Source organism: Capra hircus, chromosome 2 (assembly GCF_001704415.2).
Source record: "Capra hircus breed San Clemente chromosome 2, ASM170441v1, whole genome shotgun sequence".
Taxonomy (NCBI): Eukaryota; Metazoa; Chordata; class Mammalia; order Artiodactyla; family Bovidae; genus Capra; species Capra hircus.
The window spans coordinates 16,236,288-16,260,807 of NC_030809.1; the positions used below are offsets into that span (position 1 = coordinate 16,236,288).

General features: G+C 40.0%; 1 protein-coding gene across 1 annotated transcript in view; it reads left to right on the plus strand.

Moving 5' to 3' along the window:
* Positions 196–24,520, plus strand: part of PDE6D (phosphodiesterase 6D) — a 54,098-nt gene continuing 29,773 nt past the window's right edge. Inside the window, exon 1 of the mRNA XM_018058229.1 lies at positions 196–460. Within this exon, the coding sequence (XP_017913718.1) occupies positions 411–460 (50 nt within the window). The 5' untranslated portion in view covers positions 196–410. The remainder of the gene's footprint in view (positions 461–24,520) is intronic.

Here is a 24,520-nt window from a genome sequence, read left to right on the forward strand (position 1 = left end):
GCCGCAGGAGAGCCTCTGCAAATCTGAAGCAAACTCTCCTCTGGGACAAACTCTAGGTAACCACGCCGAATGAAAATTTTGTCCTACGGGACTTCCCCGTGAGGGCCCTTCCCATTGACGCTCTTCGTCCCCCTGTGAAGCCGCTGAGTGTTTCTATTGGTCGATCAAGATGCCAATCGCCGAGGCAGGCTTCCTATTGGCTTCAAGGCGGGCGCTCAGAGGCTAGAGGGAAGGAGAAGGGATAAGGAGCGGGAGCTGAGGGGAGGGAGAGGCCGGTTTGGGTCTGGCCGCTGCCGCTGTTCGCCCGAGGTCTTCAGGCCGGGCTGCGGCTCCGTCCTCAGTTCCTGGGCACCGTCTGCGAGGCTCCGCCAGGCCAGCGTGAGAGAGCCGCAGGCGGCGGCCGCCGCATCATGTCAGCCAAGGACGAGCGTGCCAGGGAGATCCTGAGGGGCTTCAAACTGTATCCGCCCGGGAGCGGGGCGGGGCCGGGAGGACTCGGGAGGCGGCCGCTCGCTGTGGAGACGGGCCGGGGGCGGGGGCCGCGCCAGGTGGGCACCCGAGGAGAGGGTGGCGGGAAAGGGGAACAGGAACGGCGTCCGGGGGCCCCCGGCGGGACCCGGCGCGGGAGGCGGGGAAAGGGGCGTCTGGAGGAAAGGAGGGGACGTTGATGGGAGCCCTGTGGGTAGAGGCAGAGGAGCCGCCGAATGGGGCTGGGAGAGGCTCCGGGCGTCGGAAACCGGAGTCGGGGAGGCGCGCTTGGGTCCGAGAAGGGAGGCCGGGAAGGGGCTGCGGCCCGTAGGGGAGTGCCGAGGGGGCGCGGTGGGCTGACCTCGAAGCCCAGCAGCCTCTGGCGGGAAGCCCACCGGGCAGCAGGGGGAAAGTGACTTGGAGCGAGTGACCTTGTGTGGGACAAATACAGATGCTGGTGTTGAACTCTCAATGCGAGTGGGGTTCTCGCATCCCACTCCGCACCCCCCAACCCCACCCCAGACGCCACTCCCCTTCTTGTTTCCACTTCTCTTCCTCACTTGTGGCTCCTTCCAGGGCTGGAGCGGAGGAAGGTTGGGAGTGAGGAGTCCGAGATGGACCTCACCTTAACTCTGTCTTGGCCCTTGGAGGCGTTGGACGGTCGCTGAGTCTCCCTCAGCTCCTCAGTTGTCTTTCTAGCGAAATGAGGACCCTAGATGTGTGCGTGAGATGCCTTGAGGCGTTTTGGTTTTGCACTGGGACTCCTGGTGAAGGGGTGTGTCTGCTCGCACAAGTTTGTGTGGTTAAGGCGTAGACAGGCTGGAACTGTCCAGCAATTATTTGATTACGTTGGGGACACTGTAGGGTTTAGTAGGGTGTAGAAATCATTGCCTCGGGCCTGTTGTGGTGCTGCAAATACTACCTTCTTACCATAGTGAAACTGTGTTTGAATGGAGTGTTTATCTGTGACTATTTGATGCAGATGGAAAAAGTGCAATCTTCTCCGTTCCAATCTCACATTTTCCTGCTGACCTTAATCTCTTCTTACATCCTATGTTTACAATATGGAACATTCTTCAGTTCGTCTCTTAATGAACATATAGTCATCCCTGTAGGGCTCCTCCCCTGGAGATTTAGTCAAGCACTGTTCTCTGAGCTGACTGTGTTTCCACAGAGTCCATTTCACCCCTGCAGATTTTCATTGCCTTGTCATAATCAGAAACCAAGTTGGTAGTAAGTTTTAGAACCCAGCAGCAAAAAAGTTTAACAGAAAGTTTTGGAGGTACAAATTAAGTTTTTCAAAGGGGAACTGGCCTACTATGCTTTTTTTTTTTAAGGGAAGGCAATATTACCTAAGCTTACTGCCATTCATGATAAACTTTCAATACTTTCATGCAGTGAAGTTTCCTAACAGCCTCTTTTACATATTAATAGCTTCATGTACCTTCCCCTGTTTCTCTTCCTGATAGTGCCTATAGATAGGAATGGCTGAAGTGTTACAAAAGCTATGACGTGGATTTTATTTTTCCCTTAAGTAATTTATATTGCTACTTTACATTTATGCTGTAAACAATAAACTGAAGACTATAAAGAATTGAGAGATTTCAGAAGCCATGTTTTTATCTGATTGGAGTTAACATGTTGCTGAAAATAAGAACGGGTCTTTCAAACCAAAAAGGGAAAGTTTGAGCTACTCACCTTCAGTCTTGGTTCTTGAATGTTGTTCAAGAGAAACTTTGGCTCTTGAGAAAGAGGCAAAGGACAAATATGGAAAAGAATAGAAAGTAGAACCTGTGTTGTTTAGTGCATCACGAAACAGGCTTTCAGGGAAAATTTGACCGGGCTGATTAAATCACATGGGGAGCAGCCACCAAGAAAATTTAACGTGGAGACAACAGAATATCCTCCTCTGGTAGCTTTTAGTCACATCCGAGAATTAAGAGAGAAAAGAAGAGAGTTCTAGGATTTGTTACTACCTTCAGGGAAAAATAAAATTAATATTTTAATAAGAAAATACCTGTTATCCACCTTTTATTGTATAAATTGTTCCGAGTATCTTTTTCTGTAAGAAGAGTCATTTCTACAAAAAGAAATCACCATTTTATTCTCCTGCCAACAATGTTGATAGTACTTATTTTCCACATTGACTGTGTTGGTCTTTTTCTTTTTGTCAGTTTTAACAGTAGATGACATCTTGTTTTAACTTGTGTTTCCCAGATACTGCTATCTCTGGAGAGGTAACAGCATAGTGTTTAAGAGATACACTGGCTTGAGAGCTTTACTATCTGCAGTGGAATTCCAGCTCAGGTTGTGTGTCCCTGAGGAGCTTCTTTTAACTGCTGTTACAATTTCCTCAGCAGTTAAAAAAGGATAAAAATAGTATCTTATCTCCTAGAGTTATTGTGAGCATTAAATTAGCTGATATCTAAAGCATTTAGCCAAGCACTTGATGCCTGTAAGCACATTGTATTAGCTGTTATCGCTGCCATTGTTATTATTAGAAGAAGTCACAAAATCTGGCCATTTCTTTTTCTTCTGTGAATTGTTTGTTGATTTTGTTTTTGCCCATTTTACTATTGAATTGCGTATTTTTCTTATTGCTTTGTAGGTGTTCTTTATTGTAATGTCAATCCTTTGTGTGTATTACATATTGCCAATGTTTTCTCTCGACGGTTTACTTTTTTTTTGTTGAACAGAAGTTTAATACTATAAATTCATCAATATTTTTCATGTGACTTTTGAATTTTGTGTCTTGTTTAAGAAGACCTTTCTTATTTTACTGTTAATAAATATCCTCCTATGTTTTTTCTCTTTTCAATGTTTAGCTCTTTAATTCACCTGAAATGTATTTATACATATGGTAGAGAAGTGAAGTCGCTCAGTCGTGTCCAACTCTTTGCGACCACATGGAGTGTAGCCTACCAGGCTCCTCCCTCCATGGGATTCTCCAGGCAAGAGTACTGGGGTGGGTTGCCATTTCCTTCTCCAGGGGATCTTCCCAACCCAGGGATCGAACCCGGGTCTCCCGCATTCCAGGCAGACGCTTTAACCTCTGAGCCACCAGGGAAGTGCTAATACATATGGTATGCGGTAGAAATCTAATTTCCTCTGCTGTTTGGATAGACCGCTGTCCACTGCCATTTACTAAGTAGTTAGGCCATCCTTTCCCCACTGTTTTGAAAGCTATCTTTGTCATGTACATGTACTAAGTCTCCATAAGACCTGGGTGTATTTTTGGAATATTTCTGTTTCACTGATCCATTTAGCTCTTCCCATTCCTTTCCTGTATGCATTGGTTTAATATAGTATTATAGCATGATTTAGTATAGTTTACAGTAGGATTGATATGTCACAGAGTTATGTGTTTTAAGTCATTTAAGTTCCTTATAAATATTCATGTACTGTTTATACAAACAGAACTTTGCCCATGTGCTTATAATAGGTATTCAATAAATATGAATAACAATACTTCATAAAGCAGGGATAGTCTTTGTGTCTAAGAGAATCCAACATGAACTTTATATTTGTCATAAGTTTTTTCAAAAATGAAATAGTAAAAAAAAATTTTTTGGCTGCTCAGGCTTGCAGAATCTCAGTTCCCGAGCCAGGGATCAAACCCATATACCCTGCAGTAGAAGCTCAGAGCCCTTAACCAGTGGACCACCAGGGAATTCCCAAGATTTCTTTTTCACATCATTTCTACACCACCTGCTTTTAGCTCATACACTTTAGGAACTAAAGTTGTGAATAAAATATGACTTGGGGAGCAAATGTGATTCTCCTGCAAGGTTTTGAATTTGAGCATTTAAGTAGCTAATATGGAGATTTTGTTTGTGAATTCTGCATTCTGTATTTTAGTCATTCAATAAATGTCTGTTGGGCGATTTCTGAACAGGACACTGTGCACTTAAAGGACATAAAAATGAATGAGTCACGGACCCTTCAGAAGTCTATTTTTGTGTCTGTTTAGAAGGGATATCTTATAAAGCAATGCATTTTTTAAAATAGTATAAATTTTTCTTTTACAGACTCCAGCTACCTAGATATGACCTTTGTTAATATTTTAATATAGTCTTCTAGTGTAGCTAATATTTATTGTATTTCCTTTTATTAAATGGAATCATAAGTATTATTTTGAAACTTTTTAAACTGAACAAATTTATCATGTTCATAATTTTTGAAGATAGGTATTAATACTTTGAGTTGCAGTCAGTGACATAGATTTGTCACGGAAAGCCTTGTTTTGTAGTGTAGGCTGTAATGCACTGTTCTGCCTATCAGATTAATTTTTCCTCAACATAAATCTATAATTTTATTAAGTTAATATCAAGAAACTGACACACTGCCAGAAGAAAGACTTATGCTTTTATGATCTCATTATTTTTAATCTGTCTGGAATTTGCTTTGGTATAAGGTATGAAGCAGTGATTTAATTTTTTAATAAAGATTGCAATTATCTTTATTTCTTCATTTCCTTATACTCTAAATATTAATATAATATCCAGAATATAGGTGACTGCCTACAAATCAATAAGATAAATACTTAATTCAAAATAGGCAAAGAATATGAAAAACAGTTCACAGAAGAAAAATGCAAATGACCAATGAATAAATTCAGAGATGTACAACCTTCTTAAAACAACAAGGGACTTCCCTGGTGTTCCAGTGGCTGAGACTTCTGCTTCCACTGTAGGGAGTGTTTCTTGATCTCTGGTTGAGGAACTAAGATCCCACATGCCTCATGGTGTGACCAAAAAAAAAATTTTTCCCAATTAGTTGACAAAAACTTAAAAGATTGATAATAGTCAGTGTTGGCAACTATTGGGGAAAAGGGCTACTTTGTTTGTTCTCTGTGTGTGTGTGTCTGTGTAAGACCTTATGGAAAGTGATTGGTATCTATCAAAAGTGTATATGTAGCTGCAGCAAAGCACAGAGCAGTCTTTGGAGCATGGACTACAGATTCAGATTTTATTACCTCTACCACTGTGACCCTAGGCAGAGCCCTCAACTCTGAACCTCAGGATCCATTTCATTTCTTTAGAGGGTTGTTAAGAGGATTAGATGAGAGTGCATATAAAATGATTGGTATAGTGCCTGGCTCATAGTAATAAATGTTAAGTGCTATATTATTTGCTTCATTAATACTTATTATTAACAGTAACAGTAATGTTAATATTACTGTAAGTGAAAAAAGTGAAAGTGTTAGTTGCTCAGTCATGTTCAACTATTTGTGACCCCAGGGACTGTAGCCCGCCAGGCTCCTCTGTCCATGGAATTCTCCGGGCAAGAATAGTGGAGTGGATAGGCATTCCCTTCTGCAGGGGATCTTTTCAACCCAGGAATCAAACCCAGGTCTCCTGCGTTGCAGGTGGATTCTTTGCCCTCTGAGCCAACAGGGAAAGCCACTTATTTTTCTGAGGTATAGCCAATGACTTCATGCTATCATTCTTACTGAACAGCTATAATATCTGTTTTGCTTCTTTAAAGAAATGGTTCAGTTAAGTAGCATTGATGTATACCTAGTATTTATTTTGTTTTCTAGCAACTAGTCACATTCCAATTTATGGCAGTAAACAAAAAAAAGAACAAGTTTGACTCAGAGGTTTCTGAAAGCAATTTTCACTTATGTTCTTGCATTTCCTCTCTATAGTTTGCTCTTGGATCCCCCCACCTTCTCTTTCTCAGAGCACCTTGATCTTTGACTTTACTTCCAGTCAAAAATAATTGGTTTTGCATCATCTAGTCACTTAGATTTCCTCGTTAAGACTAGTAGACTGTTGAACTTGCTTGAATGTCAGTATTGCCTAAGAGATACCTTGACCAAGTGTTAAAAGTGAGTCCAGAGTTTATAATTCCTAAAATATAGTTTTAATCTTATCAACCCCAAATTTGGGGAAAGTAAAACACACCACCCATACAACCTGTGAACACACAGACTTTTTAAAAATATTGATTGATTTTATGTATCTGGCTGCCCAAAGTCTCAGTTGCAGCTTGCAGAATCTTTTCTTTTGGCATGTGGAATCTAGTTCCCTGACCAGGGATCAAACCTGGGCCCTGTCTTGGGAGCACAGAGTCTTAGCCACTGGACCACCAGGGAAGTCCCCAAACAGGTTGTTTTGATCATAGATCATAGCCTGCATGGAGACTGTGATTGGTAGTCTGTTCTCCAGAACCTTCGTGCATGGGCTTGGAGAAGTTATTGTTATCCTGAATTGATTAAATGACGATAGCATCCTATTGTTTTTGTTATTTAGGATTTTTAAACAGGAATTGCTGCTTTTGCATTTGGGGGAGGAATTTAGAACTTAAATTCTTCTTCAGACCTTCTAAATTTCTTTCCAGGATTATATTTATAGTGAAATGTAGTATTGACTTCTGGAAAAATGGAACAGAATATAGTAAAACTGTCATGGAAAATTCCAGTTGTATCATCATTGTATTTGATAGAAGACTAGCAGTGGTGCTGAGGTTTGCCAGCTCTAGGTTCTTATTAGGCTTGACCTCACTTTTGCCTCACAGGCATCACTTGTCAGGACTCTGCGTCCACAAATTACCATGTTAGAGGAGGACTCGACTTCTAAAAGTATGGGCCTGTCCCTATTCCTGAGCTTTGGCATCAGAGGTAGATACTATAACGGCAGGGCCATCTTGTCTAATAAAATCTGTTCCAACCATTGCTTGAATGCATAAAACTCAAATCAAGATTTTAGGAACAACATTCTCCTTTTGCTTTTCACCTGCTGATAATTTTGAAGTTGAGAGGAAAAGCAAATATATTTTTTTAAGTCCAATATCCATAAAGATCTCAGTGGATTGGACTAAAGAAGCACACTGTTAATAGAGGAATTTGCTTAGACTGCAGTGAGGATGGGGGGACACAGCGAAGTGGAGCTGGTCCAGAGGAGAGACACTTGAAAAATGTGAGCACAGTAATTGGAGAACTGAGGAGGATTAACCCGAAGATGAATTGGGCAAAGGATATGAGTGTTGTAAAGTTTTAGAAAACTGTTCTAAAGAGTTAAAATTGAATATATTCTTTGTGGCTCTCAGAGAACACAAGGTTAGCAGTTATAAGGGACAGTGTTTAGCCCAGTTTTTTGTCTTGGAGGATTTAGCGGGGTGGCCCTCTGTGCAGCAGGCAGTATCTTAGTTCCCTGACCAGGGATCAAACCTGTACCCGCTGCAGTAGAAGCAGAGTCTTAACCACAGGACCACCAGGGAAGTCCCAGCCCACTTTTAATAATTAGAGTTACCTGAAGAGAAAAATTTTTTCCAGAAAATATTTTAAGCAGCAGGTGGATGCCTATCCATCAGGAGTATTGCAGAAGGGAATTATATATGCATCAGACAAGATATTAGAGTAGATGGTTTCCAAAAGGACTCAAATCCTTTCAACATGCACTTCTTTGATTTGGTGACAAACTTTCTTAGTTAACAAGGACTCTTCAGCAGCTTATTTCTATTGAGATATGTACTACACCTAAAATAGACAAAACACTTTTTGTGATTTGATATAATGAAAGCATGATATCGTTTCCTTTTTGTTTTTCAGACAAATCTTTAGGAACTCAGTATTGTTAATGTGTTTTGTTTAGTGTATTGTGGATCCACTGATTCAAAGTTATAGAGAGCAATTTTTGCCTCTGAATTTGAATACAGTCTAGAGAACTAAACATAAGTAGCTCTAATATAAAAAACACTTTATATGTAGCCGCAAGAAGAAAGGGGATAGTCTAATAATACCTCACATTCTTGTAGTCTTTTTCAGTTTTTCAAAGCCCTTTGATGTATTATTACATTATTATTATATACAACTCTACGCAATATTAACCTCACTTTATTGACAAGAAAAGTAAGGATTGACAAGGTTGTCACTAAGATAAAGGCAGAATCTTAACTTAAACCTTGGCTTGTCTTTTTACAAACTTACTATTTTCTATAGCATATCATGATGCCTCTCTGGAGAATTTATTTTTGTTGCTATATTATCGGTTTTGAGTTTCAGATTTTTCCTCAAAAAAAAAAAAAAAAAAAGAAAATTTTCCTCAGTGGTCAAGTCACAGGTTTATTTTTCAGTTGGAAATTATTCTCTTCTGTTGTGATCCTACCCCCTATATTCTTTGTTTTTCCTCAATTCTCAGATACAGAGGGCAGGATTTAGCTTGGGGTAAGGGAGAATTTCCTAACAATTAGAGTTAGCTGGGGAGAAGGCAATGGCACCCCACTCCAGTACTCTTGCCTGGAAAATCCCATGGATGGAGGAGCCTGGTAGGCTGCAGTCCATGGGGTCGCTACTAGTCGGACACGACTGAGCGACTTCACTTTCACTTTTCACTTTCATGCATTGGAGAAGGAAATGGCAACTCACTCCAGTGTTCTTGCCTGGAGAATCCCGGGGACGGGGGAGCCTGGTGGGCTTCTGTCTATGGGGTCACACAGTCAGACGCAACTGAAGCGACTTAGCAGCAGCAGCAGCAGCAGAATTAGCTGGGGGAAAAAAAAAGATGTTTTCCAGAAAAAGACATTTCCCCCACAGACTGGGGGCCTTCTCACAGGTCTAGAGGCTCGGAAGTCCAAAATCAAGATACTGACTGATTTGGTCCCTGGCTTCCAGCTGGCCACCTTCTCCCTGAGTACTCACGTGGTGGAGAGAGAATAGATGGGCAAATTGTAGGAGAGTCACAACTCTACCACATGTGGCACCACTGCCTGGCCGACAGTTCTACTTGGAAAGGGTGATTCGTAGGCAGGTCACTGCCAAATAAACGTTTTTAAGGGACTAAATCTGAGAATCTAGCCTGATCACTTACCTTCATGGAATAGAAATTGAGAGATTTAAAATAAACGTCTTTTGCTTTTGAGCCACTTTCTGTGAGAAGGATAAAGGCAGAGGAACTCTGGCCTTAGGACTGCTGCTTACTGGTGGTTCATTCAGACATTTGTTAGCAGGGTCTGTAACTGCCAGGTAATTTACTAAACCCAAGAGATGCAGAATAATAAGCCAGTTTCTGTATCCAAAGAGCTTTTATGAGGGAGGGAGAGACCGAGACAGAGATGATAACAAGCAGAATACAATGCAATAAGTGCCTAGTAGTATGAAGTACTGAGGAACCTCAGAATACTGTGGAACCTGTGGCTGGAGGCGTTCTAGAAGACTTCAGAATTGTCATTTGAATCAGGTCTTGGATGATGAGTAGGTGTTGAGCAGTTTAATTTTAAAGATACAAGACAGTAACATAGAGGAAGGAAAGTGATGGCATGGAAAATGAGGAAAGAGAGGATTTCAGGGGGGAGTTGGGGTCAAAAATGAGAAAGAGGGCTTCCCTGCTGGCGCAATGATCCCCGGTCTGAGAAGATTCCACATGCCGTGGATCAAATGAACCAGTGCAGCACAACTACCGAGTCCATGCCCTGGAGCCCACGAGCCGCAAGTACTGAAGCCCGTGAGCTCTAGAGCCCACGTGCTGCAACTCCTGAGCCCGCATGCCTAGGGCCCAGTGCTCCACAGCAAGAGAAACCCCCACAGTGCCCTGAACAGGCTAAACAGGGTGGCAACACTACTTCTTTAAACCTCATTCTCTTGTGGAACCTGCAAAATTTGCAAGCTGCAGTAAAATCCTTTATTAAAATGCTGAATTAAAAAAGAAAGAGAAGCCACCACAATAAGCTTACACACTGCTACGAAAAGTAGCTCCTGCTCGCTGCAGCTACAGAAAGCCCACTCACAACAACAAAGACCCTGCACAGCCATAAATAAACAAATTAAAAACAAAAAAGAATGAGAAAGGATGAGGATCAAAAACAAGTGCTAGAGATTGCTGGAAATTTCATTCACTCATTGACTATTTGAGACTCTACTGAAAGTTCCATGATCCTTTCTTGGTGATCTTTTTGAGAATAGTAGCTATTTGGGGAAACAAATTAACTACCAAGATTTAAAAAGTGGGTAATAGATGAGGAAATAAATTCAGAAAGAATAGATTACTTTTCCAAGAAATCTGGTGACCTGAGAAAGCAGAGATTAGGGAAGTAGCTTGAGTAGGCAGAGAGACTTTATTAAAGAGTAGAAGTCACTTATTAAAGCTTATCCAACTTTATGCAAGTTGCTTAACACTTATAAGACAAGGATAATTCTTGTTCCATCTGCCTCATAGAGATATTGTGAAATTTGAGTGGAATAATATTTGTCACCTCACTTTAAAAATGGTAGCCTGTTAAGTTATTTATCTTTGCTTTAAATTTCAGGATTGCTTTCTATTTTTCAAATTTTAGGTTCCATGTTTCAGGGTGTTGATAAAACCAGAGCCTTAGTGATCCTTTTTTTAATTCCAGATTAGACATCTGAAGCCTTTTTCACAATTCTGGAGGGTAATTATGGCTGCTGGAGTGATGAAATAAGCCCCCTCCAAGGCACATATGCTGCATTTGAAAGCCAAAATCATCTTTGGTTTTCCTTTTTTTTTTTTTTAAGGGTTATAACTTGAGGACGTTGATTTTTCAATACTGTAGCATTTTTAAAGCTAGGTAAAATTTGGGATCTCTAAATGTGGATTTTGATAGGATTTAAGGTAATATTCCTATTCCTCTGAATAATGTATAAGAAACAGCTGCTGATCCTTTTGGGAAAGTACCCTGTGTTGTCTCTTCCTCCATCAGGAGGTTTTGGGAAGTGAGTAAAAATGCAAAGGGAGTCTCTATGAATCTCTTTGGTTATGTCTCTTCTAGCTTATTTCTGAGCAGTTTCAGGCACGTAGCCACACATATATCAGTAGAAGAATACACCTACTAGAAAAAGAGAGGTTTGTTTCATTGTTTGTCTTTGCTAGTGAGAAGGCTGTGTTATGTTTCAAATACTGATCTTTTTCTCCTTATAAATTACTTGCCTCCACTCTTTTCCCAGGCCTGTTGGCATTTTGATTACGCATTTTCCAAGCATAGAACCTCTGCCAGGCCAGAGTATTATTTCACTGGGATATCACCACTGATCACGGTGTGCATACTATGTTTCAAGGATACTGATACCAAGTTTCTCAGGGTATCCATTTATATTTTCTCACCTGTCCCCATGCATATGAGAAATACCACATGGAAAAATCACTGGGAACTTATCGGGCAAAGAAAAATGTTGTTGTTCAGTCGCCACATCATATCCAACTCTTTGCAATTCCATGGACTGCAGGAAGCCAGGCTTCCCTGTCCCTCACCATCTCTTGGAGTTTAAATGCCCATCAATTAGAACTGGTTTTTTAAACATACTAAAAAATAGGATGCTCTCTATAACCAGTGCTAGGGCAGAAGGAGCCTAGAAGGAGGGTTTTGGTATTTAAGAATTAATGAAAGGCAGGGGGAGTTATCTGGTGGTTCAGTGGCTAAGACTCTGTGCTCCCAAAGCAGGGGGCCCAGTTTCCATTCCTGGTCAGGGAATTAGATCCCATATGCCACAACTGAAAGAGCCCACATGCCGCCACTAAGAACCAGTGCAGCCAAATAAATAATCTTTTAAAGGATAGCTGAATGAATACCTTATTTAAAAAAAAAGAAAAAAAGAATGATAATGGGAATAAGAGAAGGAAGTGAATTTAGAAAGTGAGCAAGGAAGAGAGGGTTCTAGAGGGGAGAGATCATAAAGGCAGAGTGTTAAAGTACAGAGAACAAGAACAAAAAGAAAAAGCTACAACCAAAAATGAGGAAAGCAGAGCAAAGAAAGGCACTCCTATGGTGAAAATGCTCAGAATACCACTAAATAGAAACTCCCTTTGTTTACTGCTGGTCATTGCAGCTGCTTCCACCCCAGAGGAATGAGAAGGGGGAGGTTTTTCCTCATGCCTGTGACCTTGGTGTTGACGCTTTGCCTCCTATTGCTCAGGTCAGCCATAGTAGACGTTAGCATATGTCATTTGTGCTTAGTCAGGCATTTTGCCTGACAATTCTACTTACCTTGAAATTCCTCCAGACTATAGGTAATGAGCCGCATTCCCATGTATAATTTACTCTGCCAAGTGATGAATTCAACTTAATACAGAATGGGCTTTTCATTCTAGTGTGTTTTCATGTACAGTTTGGCTTAGTGATGAAACTGTTCTCCCTAAGGAGAATGGGGTTTTGGGGTCTGTTGCCTTTTTTTTTTTTTGCCGAGCTCCATCGCTAAGCTGGCCTTTCCATAGCCTATTGAACCCTGAATGAGCAGCTCTACTTGTTTGGCTTCTAGGCGCTTTTCAGTGAGCCTTGCTTTCTGGTTGCTCAGCCTGAACAAGAATCCTATCAACCCCTCTGACTTGCTCTCTGATGCTCAGTGTGGTTCAGCACGTATGTGAAAGGCAATTATGTGCTGAGCACTGAGAAGAAAAGGGTAAATAATACAGTGCCAATGGAATTTGACTCACAGACTTATATTCATGGTACATTCTGATAAGTAATGTGATGCAAGTTTAAACAAGTGTAGAAGTGCACTGAAGAGGGATAAGAGCTTTGCCTCAGGGTGTGTCAGGGACCATGGTCAGAGAGGTTGACAGCAACACTTGAGTCCTTAAGAAGAGTACTGGATGGGGGGATACACATTCTAGATGGAGTGGAACACTAGTCTGTTAAACACTCAAACGAAAGAAAATAATGTCTTTGGGAAGTATAGCAATTAGGGGTAGCTGGAGAGTAGGCTGTGCCTAGGAACTAAGGTAGGAGGTGACTGGAGGATGGAAAGGATGGCTGAGACTAGACTCAGTGTCTTCCTCCCTCCAGTAAGCCTTGACTGACCCTCTTAACTTCACTCCAGGCTTTCAGCAGTTCATCATACCTACTACCCTCCTGGCTGCCTGTTGGTTTCCTGTTCTTTATTAAATTGTCCTTTCTACTTGACCTACCTTCTTATCTCACCCTTCTCCATTGTTCTTTTAACCTATTATTAACTTACAACCTTTAAAAAAAGGGTCAGTATTCCCCAAACCTATTTACAAAGCTTGAACTTTATATAAAGTTCCTTAGAAATGTGTGTATCTGAGGATGGAAAGATTTTTTTTAATGCTCACATGGGATTAATTGTGCCCATGTCAAGCAAGAGCCAAGGTCTTATCTTTCTATCCTCTCGAATAGGGGTCCCCAACCTCTGGATCTAACACCTGATGATCTGGGGTGGAGATGATGTAATAATAATAGAAATCAAATGCACAGTAATTGTAATGCACTTTAATCATCCTGAAATCATCCCTTACCCCAATCCAGGGAAAAATTATCTTCCACAGATCCAGTCCCTGGTGTCAGAAAGGTTGGGGACTGCAGCTTTAGATCAATGCTACTTAAACTATTACTAGTAACAAGCCAGATTTTCACTTCTAATCCTTTATAGACTGATGTTTTCATAAAATAAATAAAAATGAGTTATTAGAAAGATGACATACAAAATGTCAAAAATTTTATTATTAGAATCAGCATTCAAATTACTCTGCTAAATTCCTGTTAAACTTTTTAGACCCTTGTCATAGACAGGTAACCAGTGCATTCACAAACCAGCACCAGTCTGTGGACCACGTTTTGAGTAACATGGCTGTAGAATCCCCAGTACAATTTGTGCCTGATACACAGTCGAACTTCAATGCATGTTTAAAGAGTAAGTATGCATGTTTAAAGAGTAAGTATGTGAATGAGATGGTTAGCATGATTATAGTAGTAGAAAAGGGAAAATGAACAATGGCAGCTCCCTTTGGAGAGTTGAAGGGAAATAATTTAGTGAGAAAGTAAAGAGTACCATAGCAGTATTACCCTCCATGTAAAACAAGCTTTCAGTCATCACTTTCTGAACATTGTTCCTTTGGCTCTCTAGGCAAATACTAGTAAATAACCTATGTGAATTTATGAGAAATACTAGTTTTGATCTTGACAAAAATATAAAAGTTACTGTGGCTGTCTGTAGAAAACTGTCAACCTGCTTATCTGAACTAGTTTTCAGGAGCAAAGCTATAGTTGGCAAGGATTGATTCAGATAGTAACTCTGCTCTTTCAGTCAAAGTATCCTCCGTGTCATAATATGGACCATACTGCCAAATGCTTTCCCTACCTAAGATTTTCTTGTTTCCTTTTGCATCTTTTCAAAGATTAGCTGAATAAGGTAAGATGTCTTTATATCAAAAACTTTATAATAAACAACAAGCTTTCTGTGTCAGGTAAGATAACTTCAGATTGCTTATTACACTACAAATTTTCAGTTCCTTCAAGCAAGTTGTAAGGTCTTGAATTCCTTTCAAATAAGAAATCCATGCTATTGTTCAGAGGATAGAAAAGCAGGAGATATACTCTGATATTTGAACACACGGCTGCATTTCAAGGAGATCATTAATCTAAAATATTTAATTAATTGAATGCAGCTTATAACAGGGGACTTCTGCTGTCATAAGTAGAATCTTGTTTCCATTGTGGATCAGTAAAACCAGCCTTCCGTATTCATGGGTTCCACATCCAGGGATTCAACCAACTACATTATCAGAAATATTTAGGGGACTTCCCTGGTGGCGCAGTGGTTAGGACTCCATCCTTCCAATGAGGGGGCATGGGTGTGATCCCTGGTTGGGGAACTAGAATCCCACAAGCCTAGTGGTGCAGCTAAATTTTAAAAATATATATATTCAAGAAAAAAATTCCAGAAAGTTTGCAAAAAGCAAAACTTGAATTTGCCATGCCAGCAACTATTTACATAACATTTACATTGTATTATGGGGCTTCCCTGGTGGCTCAGACGGTAGAGCGTCTGCATGCAATGCGACAGACCTGGGTTCGATTCCTAGGTCACGAAGATCCCCTGGAGAAGGAAATGGCAATCCACTCCAGCACTCTTGCCTGGAAAATCCCATGGACAGAGGAGCCTGATAGGCTATAGTCCATGGGGTCGCAAAGAGTCAGACATGACTGAGCGACTTCACTTTCACTTTACATTGTATTATATATTATAAATACTCTAGAGATTATTTAAAGTATAGGGAGAATGTGCATAAGTCGTATGCAAATACTATACCATTTTATAAAGAAGGGATTTGATCATCCACAGATTATGATATGAGGGGGTCCTACAACCAGTCCCCCACAGATAACTGAGGGTACAGCTGTACAGCATCAATAGCTCAATCCATAGTCCTTATTCTCTACTAACCATATCCCAAGAGAACATTGTTAGGTGGAGCAAAAGGACCATTTTTGTGGAATGTTTGAGGTCTGCCTGCCTTTATCGTCCTCTCATCAGTTTCCTCAGCTCTTCTAGCACTGGAGGCCTGTCCTCATAAAGATACCCAGGACCTTGCAGCTGCCTGAAGTCACTTCTTTTCAAGAACATGTAGTATGGACAGGCCTCACCTGAATGCGAGCTGTGTTGAGTACCTGAGTACGTTTCCCATGAGTTCCTGAGAAAGGAACTTCTGAGATCAGTTTCATGTGCGTGTCATTATCAAGTGAGATAAGGTTGAAAAATGGAAAAGGGAGGGGCTCTTAGGACAGTGCTCAACTGGTATATTAAATGTAGGTACTCAGATAGTAGTTCTTTCCCCTGCCTCTTTCTTTGAAAGACTAGCTTTAAGCGATTAATGTAGCCAAATAAGGCTGGAAATACTGTTTACCTTTTCCCTATTAAGTTTGCAGTTACCAAGTTGAACAAGACTGCTAGGAAACAGGCTTCTCAGGTGGCTTAGTGGTAAAGAATTCGCCTGCTAAGACAGGAGACGTGGGTCCCATCCCTGGGTGGGGAAGATCCTCTGGAGAGGGAAATGGCAACCCACTCCAGTATTCTTGCCTGTGAAATTCCACGGACAGAGGAGCTAGGCGGGCTACAGCCCACAGTGTCCCAAAGAGCTGAACGTGACTGAGCACGAATGCATGCTAGGTAGCTAGCTCTGAGAAATGCAAAAAAGTTAGGACTTTGTTTATCTGTCTGCACTGGTAATGAATCATTCATTAAGAATTATTGATCTTTGTTGCCACTGTTCTGCTAATACCTTCAGTGGGGTTTCCCTTAGCCTTTGGAAATTTTTACAGAAACTCAGTAGAAATTCTAGACAAAAACCTCAATATGAGACACATTTCTTTTTTCCTAGTCCTGACTGGACTAGATTATCCAGCAACACCCCTTACCATTTGAATGTGGAGGAGACCAACCCCTCAACTAGTACTAGATCTCTTATCTGGACATTGTTGTGGCTTCCTTGATTTTATAGGGTTAGAGTGGGTCAGTAATTTCTGGAAAGCTTGCCTAAGCTAAAAGAAATTATGTCTATAGTCACATAGTGTGTCCTTTTTGTAAATATGTCTTCTGCTCATCCAGAATATATAAAAGATCAAGAATCAGGGACCCCAAAGGTAAATGAGTTCTGACCCATGGAATACACCAGCAGCATAATCTGAGCTGACATGCCACAACACCATATGGCATCCTGTATTCTACAGTGTTTGAAGTACCTTTCCAGCCTCGTGTCCCAGAAGAACTGCTTGTCCTGTTCCACAAGCTTAGACATCATAACTTACCTTCTGTCCCCCAGTCTTAAGTATAGTTTTTCCCTGGTTCAGACTTAGCACACAGGAGGGCTGTTTATGTCATATAAATATTAAGAGAATACGTATTGAAATCAGGCACTCAAAAACCAGCGTTATGACATACTGGCTTCATGACCTTTGAGCATGGTACTTGCCATCCCTAAACCACAGATTTATTATCCATACAAGGACTGTAATAATCATGCCTATTTCATAGGGTTGTGCAGATTAACTTAGCTGTGGATAAAGCACTTAGCCAATATCTGGCACTCAACACATGTTAGCCATTACCATTACACAGTAAGTGCTGAATATACAGATCAGTGGAACCGTTATGGTTGGGTATGATTCTGCCAGAGATTCTTAGATCCAGGAGATGTGTAACATGAATCATATGACAGAATTCTTTTCATTACTTGGTAAAGTCTTCCCCTTTAGTTTCTTCCTCTTTAGTTTATTTGAACAGAACTTTACCCAGACATGGCTGAGCTGATAAGGAATATCTGATAAAGTATACCAGCTGATTCAAATAATTTTCCAGATAATTTTATGCAAAAGTTTTCCTATTTTATTGTTTTTAGAAGTTATTTTGAAGGAGAGTCTGGTGATTTATGAAAACTTATGTTTTCTGTTTATGAATACTTACATAGTTTGTCATTCTACAAAATAGGCTAAACTTTTCTAATTTTCAGGAGGGAAAAAAAACCGTTTTTGTTCCATCTCCATTGAAATTAAGAAATCTGAAGTAGAGTGTTGCCAAGAAGCTTCATGCATGCTGAGTCGCTTCATTCGTGTCCAACTCTTTGCGACCCCATGGACTTAACCCGCCAGCCTCCTCTGTCCATGAGATTCACCAGGCAAGAATACTGGGGTGGGTTGCCATTTCCTACTCCAGAGGATCTTCCCAACCTAAGGATCAAACCCCTTTCTCTTAGATCTCCTGCATTGTCAGGCAGATTCTTTACCACTAGTGCCACCTGGGAAGCCCCAGGAAGCTTCATAAGACCCCATGTTTGAGCATCTCAGTGTTCTTTCTGCACACAGTGAGAAGCATGTGGGCAAATAGTCCACTGTTTGTTGTTGGTTCCTTAAGTGCTGCCAGGAGAGACTTATACTCCTGGGGTCTCTTCTTAGGTCCCAGGAGTGGGTTGATAGAGGATGGTTAGTAATCTGTACCAACTTCAGTTTATTAGCTGTACTGCTTCCCAAACATGTTTTGGCAGTGAAATATTCTACAGATCTCCTTGTAGTGTTTCTCCATCCATTGCCAGCACAGCAGCCAAAGATTTTATTTTTCCCATAACAACTTTTAGACAGTTGATGGTTTTTTTTTTCCTTACACTCCCCACCTTTCTTGTCTTCATTCTCTCTTGTCCTTCTTTGTGCACATGAACTATATAAGCTCTAGTGACTGTTTTCCCCTGAAAAATGTAGTTATTCCATACGTTCGCTTCCCTAAAATCTTATTTTTTAGAAACATCTTTTAACTCCCCGTATCAGTTCTTTGTCCATCCGTGGTAGACTGCCCTCCCTGCCTGGTGGCATAGAGCGTGGGCTTCAGTGGCTGTAAATTGTTTTTTTCCATTTAAGAGTTTTCCTTCCCAGAACCCTGTAGCTACTCAGACCATGGCCCTTGAGCCAATGCTGAATCTCAATTCCTACCCCAGACCTACTGAGCCAGAATCTAGATTTTGACAAGACTTCCACATGATTTATATGCACATGAAAGTTTAAGAAAGCACTGCTATAACTCACGTTTTACTCAAAGCAGGGAAAGCTGTCAAGTAGTGGTTCTCAACCCTGGTGTTCAGTGGAGTCACCTGGGGAACTCTGAAAAATACTAATGCCTAGGTCCCATCTCCAGAGATTCTGATTTAATTGGTCTGTGGGAGTGGTCCAGACATTGGGAATTTTAAATATTCCTCAAGGCGATTCTAATATGCAGCCAAGGTTGAAAACCACTCATGTGCATGAATCTTATAATTTACCTTAGTTTCCTAAAATATCATTATATGTTAATCAGTGCAAGACTAATGAGTAAGCAAAAGATTAAGTTTTTCACAATTACATTTATTGGGAGGACATATATATATGCTAGAAAAAATTGGAAATACCAACACAAATATTAAATGGTAATCTCTGGTTTATAGGAATACAGCTATTGTTTTTTGTCCTCTATTTTCCAAATTTTCTATAATAGACATGAATCCTTTGGGTAAAAAACCCTCATATATATATATATATATATATATGTACTTTTTAATAAATGTGATCACATTATATTTGTTTTGTAAACTTTTTAATTTTAAAATTTTATCTTTTTTCACACACCAACAAATAACATTTTCTCATACCATTAAATATCATTTAAATAGGTTTTTATATTGTTTAAAGTAAATCTTGACCCAGGATTGTATTTTTACTTAAAAGATACGTTTATATACTGACTAGAATCTTTGAGAGACTAACTCCTAGAGAAGCCTATAGTGTTTGGAAGCTTTCCCTGTCCACAGAAGGAACTGTGTTTAAATGAAGACATCAGAATTGCAGTGAGGTCAGGTTAGACCTTCCCAGAGGCTTTTGCAACTGTCATCAGTTGAGTACCAGCATTTTTTGAGCACTTGAACTTAACACAGAAAACTTGACTTTGCCATCCCAGAAGATGCTGCCCCCTAGGGAATCCTTAATGATATTTGGATTGCAGCCTACATGTCCTGTTGAAGGGCATTATATTTCTGAATTTCCTCTGCAAATCCTTTTTGGTTTAGTTGGAATTGTGCTTCAAGACAACAAATGCCTCTCACAGTTTGAGTGTCCTCTGCATTACTGTGTACATTATGGTATGTAAAGCTAAAATATCCTTTGAGCAAAATCTTGAAAACATCAACGGTATATTATAGTGGGCCAGGCTGTGTTATAATTAAAAAGATTCAAGTACCTCCTTTTTCCCAAACTTGGGAATAAATACTAGTCCTCCCCCAACTTCTAAAGAAAAAATAAGTTATCAGCCTATTCTTCTTGACTGTTCTATTCTTGACCAAGTCCAGTTGCACTATATGGGAAAGGAATAATTTTGCTGATAGTGTCTTTACAATTGGAAGAAAGGAGATACATTCTATAGTTGGGGAACCTTTTAAAAGATATATGGTAGCTGACTTTGTGGGAGAAAAATTCTGCTTTTACTCCATTTAACCTTTTCTCTACCAGAATCTATATATAAAAGGTTCAGAAATATACAGTCTTTAATTTCAGAGAAATAGGCTTAATGTTTTATTTGCCTATTTGTAGTTCTAACTGAGCTTTTAAACTTAGCTTTTCTTCTGAAGAGAAAAATTTCGAAACGCTTCACAACCTAAAGACTTCAGGAGCTATACCTACTAAGATCATGAGGGAATTTATGTTCCTTTGAGTAGTATTTGATCTGAGTTTGTGCCTTAACCTGAGACAGTAGTGCTATCAACCTGGGCTATCTTGCCTGATTATGCAAATCAGGAAGAGAGGAGACACCTGGGTATGGCACAGTACTGAAAGGTGATACAGGTCAGTGAGTGGCTCTTCAGCTTTAGAGGCATGTTTTAGTCACCGATACTTATCTTATCTCACAAGACCTGATCATAAGCAAGCCAAAGATGGTACTTTGTACAAGTCTTCATTATAGATAGTTGTTCTCACATTGCATTGTAATTATTCTTTTACCTAATAGTTTTCCCTACCTGGAGGAGCACTCCAGAGAACATGCACACAGTCATGTCTTATTAATCACGGTGTGTGCTAGCCTAACACTCATAAATACTCAGTAAAGTTAGACAAATGAAATGTCCAATTCAGCCATGTTGTAATACAGAACCCTTTGGCCATATTCAATTGATTTCTTTCTTTTTTCCCAACAATTATAGGTTGATCATTACTTAACACCAGTGTTTAACAACTGAATAGTAGATGATCGTTCTGGAGTTCTGGACATTCTGGAAGGAAAATAAAGGGGAAATTATTTAGGAAAACTTCTATCTAAAATTATATCAAAATTTGGGGATTAGCTTTTCAGACCATATTTATTTATGTTCAGGCTGGTATTATGTTTTGGAGGACATACATATACTATACTATCTGTCATTATAGTGCCTTAATTCTTAAATAAGATATGAAAACACAAGTTAAGGAAAGACAATTTCCTGATATTAGTATATTAAGTAAATTAAATGGTTGAGATACACATTTGACTTTTGGATGCATAGCAAAGTTATTGCCCGAAAGCATTACTTTGACTTCTTAGCCATTAGTCAAACTCTGTAACAGTCAGCTTGGAATTTGTACATTTCTGAGTAATTGTTTTTGAGGGGTTTTTTTGGCTGCACTACACAGCTTATGGGATCTTACCTTCCCAACCAGGGATTGAACCTAGGGCCACAGCAGTAAAAGTGCCAAGTCCTGACCACTGGACCACCAGGGAACTCCCCATGTAATTGTTTTTTGATATTTAAATGAAATATATGATTGAAATTAATATAGAATAATTATACTGTATATTAAACTATGTTTCAATATGGACCAAACTGCTATTTAAAATTAGTTCTGAACACTTTTTGTAAGAGAAAATTCAACAAGAAAAAAATTATATTTATTACAAGAATATTGTATACAAAAGAGCAGTTTCTTTATAAACTTAGAAAGTGGCCTGGGTTCTAATCTGTCTATGCCTCTCACTAGGTGTGAGGCTTTAAATGTCTGTTAATGTTTCTGAGGCTATTTCTTCATCTTTAAAATGGGGGTGATACCTGCTTTGAGAGGATCAGCTGAGATAAAATGTGTAAAAGTGATTTATAAACTTCAAGGTTCTATGCAAATGAATGATGGATTTCATTGATGGCCTTAGTAAATCTGATAGCCTAATTCTGTATCTTTTTATTATTATTAGAACAATGATTTAGAAAATATTAGGGTGGAAGGTGTGTTTGGCATGAGAAATAACTACTACTAAGCTCTTCCTTGGAGAAGGCAATGGCACCCCACTCCAGTACTCTTGCCTGGAAAATCCCATGGACGGAGGAGCCTGGTGGGCTACAGTCCATGGGGTCACTAAGAGTCGGAGACAACTGAGCGACTTCACTTTGACTTTTCACGTTCATGCATTGGAGAAGGAAATGGCAACCCACTCCAGTGTTCTTGCCTGGAGAATCCCAGGGACGGCAGAGCCTGGTGGGCTGCCATCTATGGGGTCGCACAACGACTGAAGCGACTTAGTAGTAGTAGTAGTAAGCTCTTCCTATATCTAAAGAGTCCATGTGCAGACCAGACCTTTTTTGTCATTTATTAATATCAAATAAAACTGCAAAAAAAAAAAGAGGGGGGAACAGTTTGTGTTAGACTCTCCCTCTTGTGTTTTCTAAATTTTTTCTAGTTTTATTGAGATAGAATTGACATATAATATGTTTTTTAAATTGAAGTATAGTTGATTTGCAAAGTTGTATTAATTTCAGGTGTATAGCTAAGTTGTTCAGAGATACAGTTCAGTTCATTCACTCAGTCGTGTCCGACTCTTTGCGAGAGATATTCAGAGATAGATATTCTTTTTCAGATTCTTTCTCGTTATAGGTTATTACCAGATATTGAATATAGTTCCCTGTGCTATACAGTAGGTCTTTGTTTATCTTTTTTATATATGAAATAAAGTGTTAGTCGCTCAGTTGTGCCCAACTCTTTTCTACCGATGGACTTTAGCTTGCCAGGCTCCTCTGTCCATATAATCATATGGATGATTTCCCAGGCAAGAATACTAGAGTGGGTTGCCATGCCTTCCTCCAGGTATCTTCCCGCCAGGGATCAAACTGGAGTCTCCTGCACTGCAGGCAGATTCTTTACCATCTGAGCCACCAGGGAAGCCCAGGGATTAACATATACACACTACTATATAATGTGGCTCAGACGGCTGCGGTCCCTGGGGTCTCAAAGACTTTCAGTTTTCATATATTATCCCAAACTTCCAGTTTATCCCTCCCCCGCCACAGTGTGTTTTTTAAAAATTTGTTTTTCAGAATAGATCCAGACCAAGGATGTTTTTACTTTCTTTCTAGTCCTACAGCTTTCCTTTTCGCATGCTTACCAAGTGTTTTTCTGCTTCTTTTGTGGATTTTTGTTTTTGAAACATTTCCTGACCTTTTCATTAATTTTGAAGCCTTTTTCTTGATATCCCTGTAATTCTTTTTTTTAATTTTCCTAGTGTGGTAATTTTTTAATATAAATTTATTTACCTGTAATTCTTTTTGAAATACACATTTAACAGCTTTATTGAGATACAATTCACCCATTTATAATGTACACTTCAGTGGGTTTTATTCTGTTCACAATGTTATGCAGCCATCAACAGTCACTTTGGGAACATTTCATCACCTTTTTAAAAGAAACCCTGTTTCCTCTAGCAGTCATTCTTCATTTCCTCCACCCTCCCATCCTAGCTGTGCTGCTGCTGCTGCTGCTAAGTTGCTTCAGTCGTGTCCAACTCTGTGCAACCCCAGAGACAGCAGCCCACCAGGCTCCCCCGTCCCTGGGATTCTCCAGGCAAGAACACTGGAGTGGGTTGCCATTTCCTTCTCCAATGCATGAAAGTGAAAAGTGAAAGTGATGTCGCTCCGTCGTGTCCGACTCCTAGCGACCCCATGGACTGCAGCCTACCAGGCTCCTCCGTCCATGGGATTTGCCAGGCAAGAGTACTGGAGTGGGGTGCCATTGCCTTCTCCCATCCTAGCTGTAGGAAACCACTAATCTACCTTCTGCTTCTATAGATTTCACTATTCTGGATATTTCATATAAATGGAATCAAGGAATTTGGGGGCTTTTGTGACTGATTTCTTTCACTTAATGTTTTCAAGGTTCATCCATGCTATAGCATATATTAGTGTCCAATTCCATTTCAATTCCAGATAATAGACCATAGTGTGGATGTACCACAATTTATTTATCCATCCATCAGTTGATGAACATTTGGGTTGTCTTCACTGTTTTTTTTTGTTATTAAAACTAATGTTGCTATCAACATTCATGTACAAGTTTTTGTGTGAACATTATGTTTTCATTTCTCTTGGGCATATACCTAGGAGCAGAATAGCTGGGCTATAAGGTAACTCTGTTTGACCTTCTGAGGAACTGCCAGACTCTTTCAAAAGTTGCACCATTTTACATTTCCACCAGCAGTGTATGAGGGTTCTAGTTTCTCTACATGGTTTTGAACACATGTCTTCCTACTAATAGTCATCCTAGAGGGTGTAAAGTAATATCTCAGTGTGGTTTTAATCTGCATTTCCCTGGTGACTACTGATGTTGAGCATCTTTTCATGTGCTTTTGACCATTTCTGTATCTTCTTTGGAGAAATGTCTATTCAGATTCTTGCCCATTTTTCAATTGGGTTATTTGTCTTATTGACTTATAAGAGTTCTTTATATATTCTGGATACAGTTTGCTCCTCAGCTCCGTGATCTGCAAATATTTTCTCCCACTGTGTCGGTTGTTTTTCCATTTTCTTAATGGTGTCCTCTGGAGCATAGGAATTTT